We start from the raw sequence: 16,278 nt of genomic DNA, 5'->3' as shown, positions 1-16,278 counted from the left end.
CATTGCAGCTTAATATATAGGCTACGTCACACAAAAAATGTTCCACATAAGGGCAATCCACCCTACACCTTGCCTGTGCCAGGGTCTGTACGCCACAGCCTAGGCCTACTTTTGACCATGCGAGATATAGGCCTATGAACAGGTAACATGCTTTTTCTATCATCAAGTCAGACTGAAGCCATGATGTTTGATGATTGTGTGGTTTAGTAGAATAAAAAGTTTTAATTCTGTAGCCTATTTTGACATTAATTTTGAATTGTAAACAGAGGGTGACAGAAGTTCAGATTCTGACAATAGTCATCATCTTATGGTGGCAGGTGATTTTGTAGCCAAGTCATATAATTTAGCCTATGCTCTTGGGGGCTGATTTTGCAAATGTAGGCTAATTCTCTTGCCTGAGTTCAGCCCAAATCCAATTAGAATAGGAGAGATTTAATTTAAATTTTAGATTTTTGAGTTGTGTCTCTATAGCCTACAATGACAACACGAAATTCAACATGTCGTAGAGTATGCAGCACCTGCTTGTATCTCCAGTATAGGCCAGTAGACTACTTCAAGCTAACTAAAGAATGACCTCTAACCACGTTTAAAGTTTACCTTTGACCCTAAAACCAATCAGTGCATGTATAGCCATTGTAAAAAAAAAGAAAAGACAAATGAGCATACGTGTAGGGCATGTGTGAACACATGGAGTGACAGGAGTGTTTACTCAGTCCATAGAGGGTGGTGAATAATAAGCAAGGTTTGAAGAAGATATCTTTTAACCACCTTTGCACAAACACTATTCACATGACGGATAGAACGACACAAATGGATGGATGTCTAGAAAACATGGACATTGGACAAGATAAGCTAAACATGCAATAATTGTTGGCTACAATGAAATTGTGTGATATATTTCAGACTCCATTTCATCCTAGCCTTTATTTTTTTTTTTTAAATTAGGATTACATTACTGAAACCCTATTTTTCCAATGTGTGCTTAACAATGATGAATTTGTCTGACAATGCAGAGTATTGTGAACACACATTTCATGAAATTACATCTACAAAGCATTTTTCACTTTTGCCTTTCTTTCCTTCTTGATAAGTCAATGTTGCACATTATGTGCAATTTACATAATCACATTTCAGACATGGCATAACAACAGAAGTAGCAAAAAGTGGGCTGCTACAAACTGCCATGCATTCAAATGATATTGAAATATTTTACCTGTTAAAACAAACAGGAAGAGGAAAGGATAGGTAATGTATTCTTAAGGGGAGATATGTTTCAGCAACAACTAATCTAGGTTACTATACCACTAGGCCTGATTGAAAATAAATGATAAATGAATAAATATAGAGAGATGCCTTTGTAGTGTTTGTGATGTCTGCGTGAGGCAACATTCTGTACCAAGCTCTGCCAGTCACCATTGCCATTCTGGTTTTATCACATTCTTTACAGACAGTATGTCTGATCTTAAAGGGCCAGACACCTCATCTAAGGATAAAACTGTCTTAGCAAGTAAGAAGCCAGACTGTAAGTGAGAAAGCTGCAATTTACTGATATTGTACTTGTAATTTTGCAATTCATTACAAATTGACTTTATAGCCCTTGGGACATAAAGTCTCCACTATAGGCTTTTCATAACAGAATGCTTCGCAGTGGCACATCAAATATTGAATTATGAATAAGCTGTTTTGGGCAATTTGCTAACACAAGGGGCATTTACAGTCCATCTAACTCATACACCTCTATAAATGGAACTTGAACTTGGAAGTGGACACTGCCATATTGACTCATTGAGGTAATTGTTTTATGCTTGGTAAAGTGTCGAAAACTGTTTACCTGCAACACTTATTGCAAAATGCAATGTTCTCATTCACATTTACTGCATTATGGGTGAATTTAGATCAAGGTGCATGTTGCAATAAATGTCGCAGGCAAAACAGTTTTCATGTGACACTTTACCAAGCATAAAACAATGAATGAAAAAGGGATTTTTTTTGTTTAGTTGAACTTAAATATCCTTTTGACCTGTTTTGGAATTCATATTGGAATATTTCAACGGCTTCACTTTTACCCATGCCGCTAGATCCCCAACAGGGAGAAATATTTTGGGACTGTTGACACTTCCTGTGACAGTTCAAGGCAAGCCCATGTGCAATTGCATCCAGTTCAATGCTGACTCTGCTTGGGCAGTAAGCCGGTCATGAATGGGACTGCTGAGTATCACAACAACCATGGCTCAGCTTTTCCATGTGATTGTTTGACCAGTTAGACCTGCATATCCAAGGTGGAATATGTCCTTCCATTTATGACTAAACCTTCCACTCAAAACTATTATTCCACCTTGAGCAATGAAACCATAACATGGCATAGGATGGGCTAACTCATTCCTATGTGATGATAAACCACACTCATTAACAGATCACCCTGTTGACACCTAAACAAAGCATTTTTACCTCACTGAAGAGATTAAGCAGCCGGCTCACCTTGAAAAATTCAAGTAGACCATAGCATATAGGGTTCTGAGGGACAGTCAGGGACAAAGATTCCTTTAAGACTTAAGGGAATGAGTTTACAAAAAACTAAAGCTATCCTGAATTTATGCAAAGGGGTTTTCTTAATGCATAGCCAAGTGAGTGCTCAGCTACTTCTCTTTATTTGCCTTCTGTTTCCACGTTACATGGTCACTTGCCGGCACTTGGGGCTGTTGGGCTCGGTGAAGGGTCACAATTTAAATGCATCATAGAAATGTTCATTTCCCCCATAATTTACCTCAAAAAGTTAATCTTTCATATTGTATATAAGAAGTTAAATATTTCTTTTTTTTATTATTTAATCTTGATGATTACAGCTTACAGCTCATGAAAACCAAAAACCAGTATCTCAAAATATAAAGGGTTATTATACAGAAATGTCGACCTGTTGAAAAGAAATGAGCTTATCTGACTAAAGTGGTTCATTTAAAGGACTCTGATGAAGACGTTTACGTGGAAATGTTTTGCACCTTTTAAATAAATCTTAAAGAAGACATCTGTGTTGCACCAGCATTCCTCTTCTTTCATGCGCCTCTGTCCTGGCCTGGTTGCACCAGATTGTCGCATAACTGCAGAAGCGCAGAGAACTTTCCTTTGTTTGTGGTTCATTTAAACTCTCAATACTTGGTTGGGCTGATTTTGCACAGATCAATGCATCAATGTGGCATGGTATATGGAGGCAATCAGCCTGTCAATCAAGTCAAGTACTGTATGTAGCACACCTGATCCTCACAGAAATTACACAAAAATATTAGTGAGAGAAAATGAACGAACAAAATAAATCAATACAATTATTCTTATTATTGGTATTAGCATAATAATAATAATAATAATAATAATAATAATAATAATAATAATAATAAACACTAACAGAAAAGAGTGATGAAAAAGGTGAAAGCTAATATGCTGAAAATTAATAGAAATAAAATGAAATAAATAAACAAGGGGAGAATTAATGGACATTAAAGGCCAACAAAAATAGATTTTTTTAATTTGATTTAAAGCTACTGATAGTGGGACAGGATTTAATTTCTAGGGAGATTATTCCAGTGGTGAGGGGCAGCAGAATAAGCCCTATCACCTTTAGTTTTTAGGATTGCAGGAAGAAGATGCAAGAAGATGTTGCAAGGAGGACCTAAATGGCCTAGAAGGACAATACAGACATAAAAGGTCACATACTGCATGTCATCCCATTTCTGTGACACTGCTGAGGTATTGAAGCCCATGCAGGTTTGTTGGTGGCCTTAAGGTCATTTGCATTGTTGGGTCTGGTGTTTCATTTTCCTCTGGAGTTCAGGTCAGACGAGTTATCTAGTCAATCGCAGTACCATGCTAAGCAAACAGCAGTTTTGGTATTGTGGGCAGGTGCCGAGTGCATCCTGGAAAAGGAAATCAGCATTATAAAGCAGATGGCAGCATGAAGTGCTCTAAAATCTCCTGGTAGAAGGCTGCATTGACTCATCACTGACTTCATGCGACCTTGACTCTGTACCTCCACTCTTCCTCCAGATTCTTGGGACCTTGATTGATCTCTGATATCCAAATGAGATTTTGCTGTTTGGAGTTTGGACCATAGACGACAGTCCAATTCTGTCTCCTTAGCCCCGTTAAGACGCTCTAACCTTGACAATGCATCACTTGTAGCCCATTCCGGATACCTCTGTGAGTGGTGGCTCTTATGCAGACTCCAGCCTCAATTCACTCCTTGTGATGTTCCCTCAAGTTCTTTAATTAGCTTTGTGTTACAATTCTTGCTTGCATACCTTCCTACCTCACTTTTTCCTCTTAGTCAACTTTCCAATATGCTTTGATACAGAACTCTGTGAACACCGTCCCCTTTCATAATGACCTTCTGTGGCTTACCCTCCTTCTGGAGGGTGTCAATGAGTGTGTGCTGGACAATATCAGCAGTTTCCCCCCATGATTGTTGTTGTGTTTACTGGACAGACTAAGTGATTAAAGACTCAGGATACTGGCTGTATTTCTGTACATTGCTGTATTGTGATATTTTGAGACACTGATTAAAGCAACTGTATTTCTAATGAATCTAAAACATATAGGCTATAAAGATTGACTTTTTGAAATCAATTATGGGGAAACTTTTCCAAGATTTTCAGACCCACCTTGCTAAAATATTACAGTCTGATGCCAACAACTCTTGAAGGTCAATGCCTGTATAGCCTAAGCCAGAGTGTGATGGGCTGTATATATTTATTGGCAGGGTGTTCATATTTTATTAATTAACTATACTCAAAAACAAAGCAGCATTGCTAATGAAAAAAAAAAACCACTGACTAATTTAGTCACATCTGCGTGATTCAGTATTTATTTGCGCTGCGTCAGTCTCATAGAATAAGAGTGAAGTGTTTACTACACACTGCCGATGAGCTTGTTAGACCGGTGTAGGCTAGGAGTGGCCCTTGGAAAACAGAAGTTGAAAGAAATGTGTTCAGTTCACTCTCGGATTCAAGTCTATGAGGACGCACCACCGTGGTTATATTAGTCGATTTATTGCTCGCCAACGACATGGTGGATAAAACAAATACTCTCCAATTTCCCGATAGACACCTTGACATCCAGATAAAAAACACACCCACACACAAATCGGAAAGGATGGAATCGAATGGCATTGCCAGTAAACAAGGTAAGTCACTTGTGTTGGTCTTTCCACTGGAAACGTTTAGCCTACCTGCTCAAAACAAATCTTTGCCATTTTGGACAAATAGTACGCGTTCTTTTGGTATTCTAATCAGGTGGCATCTTACAAAAAATGCAGTGTCTCATTTTCATTTTCGTCCGATCAGGGAGATAGACTATGACATTAACGTAAATAAGCCTAATAATGAATAGCTACTTTGGTTAATAGGCTACAGAAACAAGGCAACATGTGGTGGGACACTTGACATCGATATAGGATACTAAATGCCTAGGCGTGTGCAAAGGTGGGGCAGGTAATCACTATTGTTCCATTCATAGTGCCTTCCTCATATGTGACATTTTTGTGTGCTGGTTCATGGTGGTTGCGAAAATATTTTATTTGCGCGAGCCATGTAACCGAATGGGCTGTGCTATTTAATGTTAAATGGTGTATAGGCCTAGGCCTACAATGAAACAAAGTTGGCGCAGCTCTGAGCTCTATGTTTAGCCTAGTATGCAGACAGTATTGTGTTGGAATCAGGTCACACAAAACTCATGTTAAGGTATGGTGACTTTCAACAAGTCTAGTTCTAGACTTGATGTGGACTTTCTAGTCTAGTCTAGTCACACAGTTAACTTAAATTCTGTTCAACATTTGCTGGACCCAGCCTAGCAGGCAGAGATTGTCTAAGATTCATCTAGGCTACCACTAGATGGCGTCCCACCCCTACCCAAGAGTCCGAAGTTAGACCCACGTCCTGTCAACTTCATATAATTTCTCCTAGTCAGGTAGCCGATCGCCGACCTCAGGCCTGGGTATGGTCCACTCCACGGTAGGCAATTTGGTAGAAACTAGTCGGGAGTTAAAATGTTACCTAGGCCTACTTGTGTTGGGCCTATATCATATTTTTAAGATGTTCTGCCACCATTAAGCTCATTCTACTCTTTCGAAATCGGAAATTAGATTTTTTTTGGCAACACACAAACACATCAAACCTGTAGCCTAGGCATATAGGCCTATAGTTTTTTTCCCGCGGTGTCTTCAGGAGCGACTAGGCCTACATGTGGCGTTAGAGGAGTGAACTTTCAACAGTAGGGACACGCCCCATGGACCAAATGTCTTCGGAGCTGTATTTTCACTTGTGTAGACTAGAGTGAGGTGAGCCTAGTATTTGATATCTTCAGTGTCACCATGCAATGTATACAGCGAGAACCGCGAAGGACAAAATCTGAGGAGTTAATTCATTATGAACAAAACAAGAGAGTGGCCCACCACAACGTTGAACTCTTGGGTAAGAGGTGTTAACACATTGTGTCAACAGAATGGTTACAGTATGTCTTGAGTTGCGTCTGCAAAGGCAATAAGTAGGCTACATTGGGACTCAATTTGTTCATTCATCTTACGTTTTTTGAATCGGTTATTATCCCTTTAAAAACTGCGTAGACTAAAAAAATAGATTGCACTTTCAATTCACCCTGAAACTTAACATGTTTGCTACTATGAATGGTCTAATCGATGTTCTCCTTCCTCTATCCTTCTTTACCCTGTGCTTTGTTTGAGACATGGAACTGTCATCAACTTGTTTGTGCTTGCAAAACTACCCCTCGCATTCTTGCATTCTGTATTACTGCTGTGGTAGAAGGTTTTAGAATCTCTGTCATAGGATCAAAATGTTCAGCTCACTTAGGCTACAGAATGAGGTAAATATCTCTCTTTGTGAGTCCAAATGGATCTGAAATCAGTTTGCAAAAAGGTGTGTGAAAATCAAATATTGACTAACTTCTGGCAAACAGTTTCAGTGAAGCATCTCTCCCTTCTCTCTCTCTTTCTCTTCCTGTGTGTTGCTAGGCCTCGATGGCGATCCAGATCTTCAGTTTCTGCTGGGTGGCGGAGACCTTCTCAAAGTCCGATCCAGCAACTGGAAGAGAACGCGGTTCTACAAGCTGAGGGAGGACTGTAAGACTTTGTGGTACGAGTCACACAAGACTATGAGGTCCTCCAATCCAACCTGTGAGTCCTGCTTCAGCCTTCAACCCTCATGTGTGTGAGCATCACAGCCGCCGCCACTTACTTTACATGAGGACCAGATGGGTTGTATATTATGAGTTTTGCCACACATTGGCTGAGGACAGCAGCCGGAGCCTGTAAGAAATGCAGAGAAATGCAAAGACAAAGTTCAATATCAAATGTTTGAAAGTCCTCTGTGTTTCCCACTGGATGAAGTGTTCGCACTCTGTTGTTCACAATCAGTTGAAACAGAGCAAATCAGGTCTGATAGTAATCGGCGAAGGTCAAATTAGCCTGAAATATTACTATACTAATTCCCAATTGATGGTTCATTTGTGGTCGAGGTTATTTAAGAGAGTTGGGCTGGATGTAGTGTTTGTTGCGTCTGTATTATTAGTTCATCAGTGCTTTACCTGTCACTTGTACTGATGTTCATCAGACTTCCAGAAAACATTCAGAGCTACCAGTTGTGTTTCAGTCTACTCTTTCATATTTTGCTGTGGTACTTTTTCGGTCACTCGGCCAAGTGGTAGAGAGACATGCTCTATTTAATGAAGTTGTAAACTGGGGCGTGATGTAATCAATTACAGATAGTTCCTATGGTGATTGTTTTTATTGCTGTTCTATGGCAAACAGGGTAGTGAGTCATGAGATTGTGATGGATAATGTATAAAGTAATAAGGGCACCTGTACCTTGCTCAGACACTATATTGCAATGGCAAATCTGGGATGGTCATTGGCAGACAACCATAAACTCTTAAGCCACTACAATGTGTGGTGTGCTTCTCTTTGACAAGGCATTTGGTATAAACAATGCTTCAGACTTGTAGACACAAAACTATGCATGATGGATATGTTATTACAGTGCAATCACATTGTAAAGAATCCTCTAAAGAATCAGTGCAAACCAAAACACTTATTCTCGATTTTCTTCCGTAGTCTCCGTGGATGACATTGCTGCAGTGAGGTCGGGCAGGCAAACGGAAGGGTTACAGAAGCACACAGACGACCATGTGGAACCTCGAGCCTTTTCCATCTTGTTCAAGAGCCGCCGCAAAAACCTGGACCTGATCGCCAGCTCTGAGGAGGAGGCAAAGCAGTGGGTTACTGGGCTGGAGAAGCTCATATCCAACATGGGCAAACTCACCCACCAAGAGAAGACTGAGCAGTATCCTTTTGACTAATTGCAGTTTATCAGAGCATGGGTCTTAACGGTAGTAGATTTAGTTGAAACATTAAAAAAAAAAACCTTCATGACTGTTAATGATGTTATGAGCATGATAAATAAACAGGCAATAGATAAAAAAAAGACAAAATACCCATGAAATTATCAACATACACAGAAGACCTGTCAACCATTATCCTTCAGATACTGTATGTCATTACTGTCTTTCAAAAATGACTCAGAGAGTGCTAATAAGTTTCAGCCATAATGTTAACAATGAACTCTATTATTTATTGGTGTGGAGGACCCTCTATTATAGCTACTGGTGTATCCATTTGAAAGCCTTATACCAACTTTTAAGCTGGATCTTCAATTGCATGCGCAAAGCTGATAAGGACAGCAACAACAAAATGTGTCTGAAAGAACTCAAGAGCTTCCTGCGTCATATCAACATCGAGGTGGATGATGCCTATGCAGAGAAACTCTTTGAGGTGATACTATAAGGAACTGTCCTTCAAAGATCACTTACATTTTGTCATATCATATCCAGCCAGGTACCATCAGAGTGTGTGATTTACACATAACACAAAGTCTAAAACATTCTCACTCCCTCAGGAATGTGATGCGTCCAAATGTGGATTTTTGGAAGGCAAGGAAATAGAACACTTCTATGAAATTCTCACCCATCGTGAGGAGATTGACGTCATCTATGGGGAATATGCCAAGACTGGGGGTATGATGAGCGCCAAGGACCTGCAGGACTTCCTGAACAAGGAGCAGAGAGAGGCTGTGGATCTGAACCATGCACTCAGCCTCATCGACAAGTATGAGCTGGACAGCTCTGGTAGGTCCCCTCTAGGTCTTTGGTAGATATATTAGCAGAGGTGGAAAAGTCCAGCTTCAGAAAGTAAAAGTCCTACCACATATCTGTGCCAACCACTCATTTAAACCAGCTGATTCTAATAGGCTACATGCAGGAAAGGCTCTCTGTACACTCGTTTGGTTGGATGCTGCACCTGGGAATCAGCACGTTACGACAAAGAAAGATTTATACGTGTTGAAATTGTTATTATTAGTTGAACAAGATATTCAGTGTCAGAGTGGAAGATTTAACGAGCATAATGTAACAGAAGATGCCGTTACAAGAGTTTAATTTCCACCGGTAATAAATTAGTGTACAGGAAGAGCCTAGGCTATTAGCACAACTCTTCAGCCATGTAGAGCAGATCAGAGAACTGATGAGATCACCTGTTAAGTGCACAGGTAGAACCAACACATGATTGGACTTTTACTTTCTGAAGTTGGACTTTTCCACCACTGAATATTAGCACTGTTAAAAATGCTCACTGTTTAGAATTGCTGTTCAAGACAATTGAAGCTCAGTCACAACTTGTTTCACAATTGTGAAAAATACCAATGCCTTATGATCTACAGCGAAAGAGAGGAAGAGGATGAGCAAGGATGGGTTCCTGTTGTACTTACACAAACCAGAGGGTTTGATTCTCAATCCCTCTCACAAGGGTGTGTACCAGGACATGACCCAGCCCCTCAACCATTACTTCATCTCTTCTTCCCACAACACATATCTGATGGAAGACCAGCTGAAGGGACCTAGCAGCACAGAGGCATATATCCGGTAAACTTGCTAGCATGCGTAGCACTCACTGTTAAAAGGAATGGAAAGTTCTTTGTCGGATGATTGAAGACATAAGGCCACTTGTGTGATCCACAGACTGTCCGTCAGTCTTTAAATGTTTAATAAGCAGTAGGCCTATCTGGTTTTAGCTCATTTTGTTAGTATGAAAGGCTACTACCGCACCAAAAGTTATGGACTAAGTTCTAACAGCAGTTGTAACACAGACAACACCTCTCAGGGCTCTTATTTGTTTATGATTCACACTCCTGTACAGTACAGCAGCAATAGACTAGGTGCACAAAAGGCTCTTCCTGTACACTCATTTATTTCCGATGGAAATTAAACTGTTGTAACGGCATCTTTTGTTATATTATACTCGTTAAATCTTCCACTCTGACACTGAATATCTTGTCCAACTAATAATAAAAATTTCTACACATATAAATCTTTCTTTGTCGTAACATGCTGATTCCCAGGTGCAGCATCCAACCGGGTCCGTGTAGACACTAATTGCATTGCCAATAGCGGCAGGCTCAAACACACCCGGCTCCATCGGAAACAAACGAGCTTACAGAGAGCCTTTCCTGCATGTACCTTATGGTGTAGTATCCATGGGTTTCATCAGGTCCCTTTCCACAGGTGTTTTAATCAAGCACCAAGCAGTCTGCATTGATAATCAAGGTGCTTGATTTTATACACCTGTAGAAAGGGACCTGATGAAACCCATGAATAGGGTCTGTCTTTTCATCTGGAATGAATGCATTCTCTCAGGGCTCTTCTGAAGAGCTGCCGCTGTGTGGAGCTGGACTGCTGGGATGGGTCAGATGGTGAGCCGGTCATTTACCATGGTTACACCCTCACGTCCAAGATCCTCTTTAAAGATGCCATCAAGGCTATCAAGGAGTATGCCTTTAAGGTACAGCACAAGTGATAGCAAGTGGCCATGGTATTTCACTAAGAGATTGTTTAATTGACTGGTAATAGTCAAATGATTTTGACTATTGCCAGTCAAATTACCTGTAAATGTTTTTATATATATATAAATACTGTAGAACAGGGCCCATATTTTAAAACAGTTTTAAAGAGACAACTTGGCAACCTATCATATATTCACAGCTCCTTTTTTACATTGTGCTTTGTTGCTGCTGAAGGGCAGTTAAAAGTCTAGACCTGATAAAATCTCGTAGAAGTCATCTGACTGTATCTTCCTCTTTTAATGGATATGAGTGTTTTGAGTTCAAAGTCCTTTTACCTCCTGTTAGACATCAGACTATCCAGTGATCCTTTCTCTGGAGAACCACTGCAGTGTGGAGCAGCAGAAGCTCATGGCCCAGCACATGATCTCCATCCTGGGCAGTGCCCTGGTAACAAAGCCCCTTGGGGACTACATGCCCACGGGCTTCCCTTCTCCAGAGGTGAGCATGTCTTCTGCTTAGTCCTGCCTGTTGAAGACCAGGAAACATACACTCATGAAACATATACTGCATGGTTGATGTGAAACTCTAAAGATAAAGGTGACGACTGTTATTTAGCAAATACCAAAACGACACGGACTCGCAACAGCGTGATCTGGAATCAGATCTGGGTCGCACGGCGCTATAATTTAAAATGTTATTCTGTCAAGGAGTGTTACTTAAAGACAGTGTCATATGTGTAGTACGATAATGTGGTGGAAAGTATGGATTGTAGAAGTTTGCTTTCACTTTTTGAAGGACCTGTGTTAAACCCTGTTGAAGTATCGATATTTCATCTAAAATAGTTTCTCTGCCAAAATAGTGGAAGTTAATACACAAAGAAATTGTGCTAAACAAAGATTTTCAGCAATGTTCAAAACTGACATTAATCCCTTCAGAGCATTATATTTATCAAGGTTATTAGGCCTGCGTGTTTTCTCTGAAATAGTTTTTTGAGCTGTAAAGGCTTGGTTGTCTGTCTTGTTCATCTGGACAAGAGTCAGTTTTCACGGCGGAATGTCTGGAATCCAAACAGCTGGTGACCATTGGCTCGTTCTGAAGTCTGCATCTGGCTTTCCCCTACTTATGTGTTACATTATCTATGCCTCCCAAATGCTAAACATTCAGTTCATATAAGCTACACTGTATGTGAACCGATGCCCTTTAGAGTAAGGAACCCCATGAACACTTAGTGGATATGACACCATTGCATGTGGCAGATTGCTTTAAATACCCACTGCTCACATTCAGATGGTGAGCCACTTCTGGTGGTGCTGAATTGCAAAATCATCCATAATCACTATGTCCACTGTTTTTGCTTCAGAGGAATTTGAAATGACAACTTGCATAACATTTGTTTTCCTCTTGTCCTCACGGATGAGGCGTGTCTCTGTTTGTCTAAGCCACAACTAACAATAGGTGTTCTTTCTTTCTTTTTTTTTTCTTTTTTTAAGAAAGATCATTTGAGGTAGCAAGCAACGTGAATTGAATTGATTTGAATAGTTTTATTTCTACTGTAGACCACTTTTGCACAAAGAATGCATGGTCATGTATGGTGTGCGGGTGATTCCAGTGTACAGTATATGTGTGTTTCTGACTCCAATGGGTTTGTGTCTTGGTGTTGTTTAGGAGCTGAAAAGACGGTTTGTGATCAAAGGCAAGCGACTAAACAAACTGGAGGACTGCTTCAGCACAGAGGCCAGCAGCACGGAGGACATTGTGTCTGAGGAGGAGGAGTCTGGGGATGACGAGGAAGAAGATCAGAAACCTAAAGTACGCAACTGACCTCAGGTGGATTCTGTGTCGCTGTAAGGAAGCGGTTGTCTGTTAGTGACTAATTCATATCTTGTGTGGGCTTGCAGAAGAGCAAGAAGTTGAAACTGGCCAAGGAACTCTCAGATATAGTCATCTACTGCAAAAGTGTACATTTCAATGGATTTGAGGATGCCCAAAAAAACCTGGGCTTCTACGAGATGTCTTCTTTTAAGGAGGGAAAAGCAGTGAAACTGGCAGAGGAGTCAGGTACCAAACTGGTGTTAACAGCAAGTCTTCTAAACTGGATTTTAAAATGTATTCCCATAAAAAGGCTTCCCATTAAACAATATAGATCCGCCCCAATGACTAGATATGGGATATTGCTTTTCATTGTATTGTAACGACTTCACCCAAAGGTGTTGATTTATCATCTTAGGACTTCTACTGTAATCATATCAGAGCACTGAGATAACTGCTTAGAATTATTTATTATGACAAAGATAAGGAAGGTGCAAAGGTGAAAAGTCAGCAATGTCTTCCTTTTGCAGCAACCCAGTACATTCACCACAATGTTGACAAAATCAGCCGGATCTACCCAGCGGGCATGCGGACAGACTCCTCCAACTACAATCCGGTCCCACTTTGGAACAGTGGCTGTCAGATAGGTACTGAACTTGGGGCCATGTAGGAGCCTGCACGGTTTACACCTAGAGGGCACGAGTCCCTGTGAAATCTTCACACTGGCTCTGATATGGAGGACATTCAAAATGTGCTTTAGTCTGGTGAAGTGACTATGCAGGCACTGTCAAACTTGAGAGGCTGTAGGAAATACACAGTAATGTTTTCCAATGTGGTCAGAGATCCAGGGATGTTTTCTAAGATGAAAAGACTTAAATGTTGAAGAAGCTCATAATCTCTCTGTCCATATATATCTGTAGTTGTATGTATTATACCCAACCCTACATCCCTCTCCCATTTCTTCTATCCAGTTGCTTTGAACTTCCAGACGCCATCTGGAGAGATGGACGTGAACCAGGGTCGATTCCTTCCCAATGGCCTGAGTGGCTACATCCTGAAGCCGCCGTACCTCAGGGACCTGGCTTCTGAGTTTAACCCTGTCACTCTCACACGGGGCGAGTGGCTTCAACACAAGAGATTTCATATAATGGTAAGGGTCCAGCGCGTTTATCTTTCATTCCCCGCAACCCTCAAATGGCTGTGAATGCATGGCTGGCTTTTTTTGATGCTGAATGGATGTGTGTTTGTGTACCAGGTGATCTCAGCCCAGCAGCTCCCCAAAGTGAATCAAAAGAAATCTTCCATCGTGGATCCACTGGTGAGGATAGAGATCTACGGCGTGAACAGTGACGTGGCTCAGAAAGAAACCGCATACGTCGAAAACAATGGTACAAAGTCAGAAGCTTTGGGACTTAATCGTGTATTAATATGTTGTGCTACACAAACCGACATGTCATATTTGTGCCTTTTTATGTTCAGGCTTCAATCCGACGTGGAACACCCAGTTCCAGTTTGATGTTTACGTGCCAGAACTGGCGCTGGTGCGCTTCGTAGTGGAAGATCACGATAACAACTCAGGCAATGAGTTTGTTGGACAATACGCTCTGCCCTTTACCAGCATACAGTGTGGTAAGTCTCTCTGAAGTGGCTTGTCCAGTTCAATACCCATCAGCCGTGGTGCTCCTCCTGCGGGAAGGTCGCCCTTTGGGCCCTAAGAGCCTTCTTCATTTTAGCCGAATCTCCGTTCGCCTGTTCCAGCTTCTTTTTCAGAAGCACAGATGTCAGTAGTAGCTTCAGAGAAAGGTTGTGTTAAATGTACTAGTACTCAGTGAGTCATGACATTTTGTTCTGTTTTCAGGATATCATCATGTGCCTTTACTCAACAAGAATGGGGATCTCCTACCATCAGCTAGTCTCTTTGTTCATATCATGATCGTGGATGAACCAAAATAATCATAGCCTCAGATCGAAAAAACTTTTTCTCAGAGAAATCCCAAAATCAACAAAGACCACAGACCTTTTGCACTCTATTGGAAGCTTGTAATATGCCTAGAGGATGTAGGTCTTCCTTTGCCTATTGTGACTATTTCATCACATATCGTTCAACAATTCAATTAAAATGGGCACACAGACATTGCACTGAAGTGCATTCAACAATGAATAATCCCACATAAACGTCCAAGTCATATTTTACTTTTTAACCATTTTAACCATTTTAGTAAGATCATTTTAATTGAATTATGATATCCTACAATGTTTTATGTTATGTACATAGGAAAATCTCAGCAGTATTTCTACTTAGAATTTAAATCATATTCAGTAGTAATAGTTTTCTGTCACTATGTGTACAGAGATAATAGTGAATGTAATGCACTAAAGTGGACGTCTTCCTGACAGACCTGTGATTTAAATGTCCAGTTCAGTTTGCAATTATTTGCATTTTAACAAATGAGGCAGAATATGCCACAGGTAAACAATGAGAAGAGCAGGAAACACCTCTTGTAAAACAATCGAGAGTACATGTTACTCGCACTTTAGATAACCATTCCTGGTGATGGTTAAGATAAGATATTACTGAACCACCTCTTCAATAGTCCCTAAATTACCACTTATCTTTTTTAGTGTCGACTTCATAATCTGTCAATCAGTATCAAATGAGTTATGTTCAGTGATCTAGTGTATATTTATTTGTATGCCCTCATCTAAGGAAATGTGTTAACATAGCAACAACATTGCTCTCAGTTGTTACTTGTTGTCCTTTTGCTGCACCTCAGTAAACAGTGTCATAACAAGTAATCCTTTGCATTTCATTGGCTTCTGTGTCTTAAGACTTCAGTGTCATTCATTGAGTGAGTCTATTGAGAAACTGGATTCAGGCAGAGTGAATGTTCATAAAAAATATTTTTCTAATGCGGCAGAGCCATATACACACACACACACACACACACACACACACACATACACACACATACACACACATACATACAAATACAGGGGTGTAGTGGAGGCTAAATGCAAGTAAACACAGTTTACACACAGTATCCACCTCTGAAATTTCAGAAATAGAGTTTATCCAGCTGTTATCAGTTTATCCACCAACTTTTAACATTAACATTCACATTCACAATTTGTGCACTCACCAACACTAGGGAGGGACCATTTAATATCACTGGTATATATATCCTTTTTTTTTTTTTGGTATTGTTATAAACATTGGACAATAACCTCCACCCCCATGAAACATGCTCTGAATGACTTCGAAAAATAGATACCACATGGTGCAGTCCACCTTACCGTGGTTACCAAATACCAAATTCAGTTTACCCATCACCTCTTTATTTCATTACTACAACCCTGTATATACAGTGCCCTCCAAAAGTATTGGAACACATGTTTAAAGTTATATATAAAATCATCTTTTGGATATATGGCTCCGTACTGAGGTTTGCAATTACGCCCCCTTGTGTCAAGAGGTTGCCACTACAATGCCAGGTTAAACCAGTAAAAATGTAACTGGCTGGGGCACCTGCACCACACGCCGGCGACCCGGGTTCGATTCCCGCCCCGTGGTCCTTTCCGG

General features: G+C 40.5%; 1 protein-coding gene across 3 annotated transcripts; it reads left to right on the top strand.

Annotated features, from left to right (window-relative positions):
- Window positions 1-4,991: 4,991 nt before the first annotated feature.
- On the top strand, window positions 4,992-15,488 carry plcd1b (phospholipase C, delta 1b). 3 transcript variants are annotated; one of them, XM_062529383.1, is made up of 15 exons: window positions 4,992-5,170; window positions 7,013-7,174; window positions 8,111-8,339; window positions 8,698-8,827; window positions 8,952-9,180; window positions 9,771-9,972; window positions 10,744-10,888; window positions 11,235-11,387; window positions 12,555-12,698; window positions 12,788-12,947; window positions 13,229-13,345; window positions 13,670-13,848; window positions 13,954-14,086; window positions 14,178-14,327; window positions 14,557-15,488. In XM_062529383.1, the coding sequence occupies exons 1-15, from the start codon at window positions 5,053-5,055 to the stop codon at window positions 14,649-14,651; spliced, it is 2,346 nt and encodes a 781-aa protein (XP_062385367.1). In that variant the 5' UTR covers window positions 4,992-5,052; the 3' UTR covers window positions 14,652-15,488. The 3 variants fall into 3 exon arrangements, with proteins under 3 accessions (XP_062385367.1, XP_062385358.1, XP_062385376.1); XM_062529374.1 differs by having other exon boundaries at window positions 7,013-7,204; XM_062529392.1 differs by lacking the exon at window positions 4,992-5,170 and adding an exon at window positions 6,328-6,455.
- The last annotated feature ends 790 nt before the right edge of the window (window positions 15,489-16,278 follow it).

This window comes from Sardina pilchardus, chromosome 2 (assembly GCF_963854185.1).
Source record: "Sardina pilchardus chromosome 2, fSarPil1.1, whole genome shotgun sequence".
NCBI lineage: Eukaryota > Metazoa > Chordata > Actinopteri > Clupeiformes > Clupeidae > Sardina > Sardina pilchardus.
Note: the sequence above shows the minus strand (reverse complement) of the source record. Positions and strands in the feature narration are given on the sequence as shown.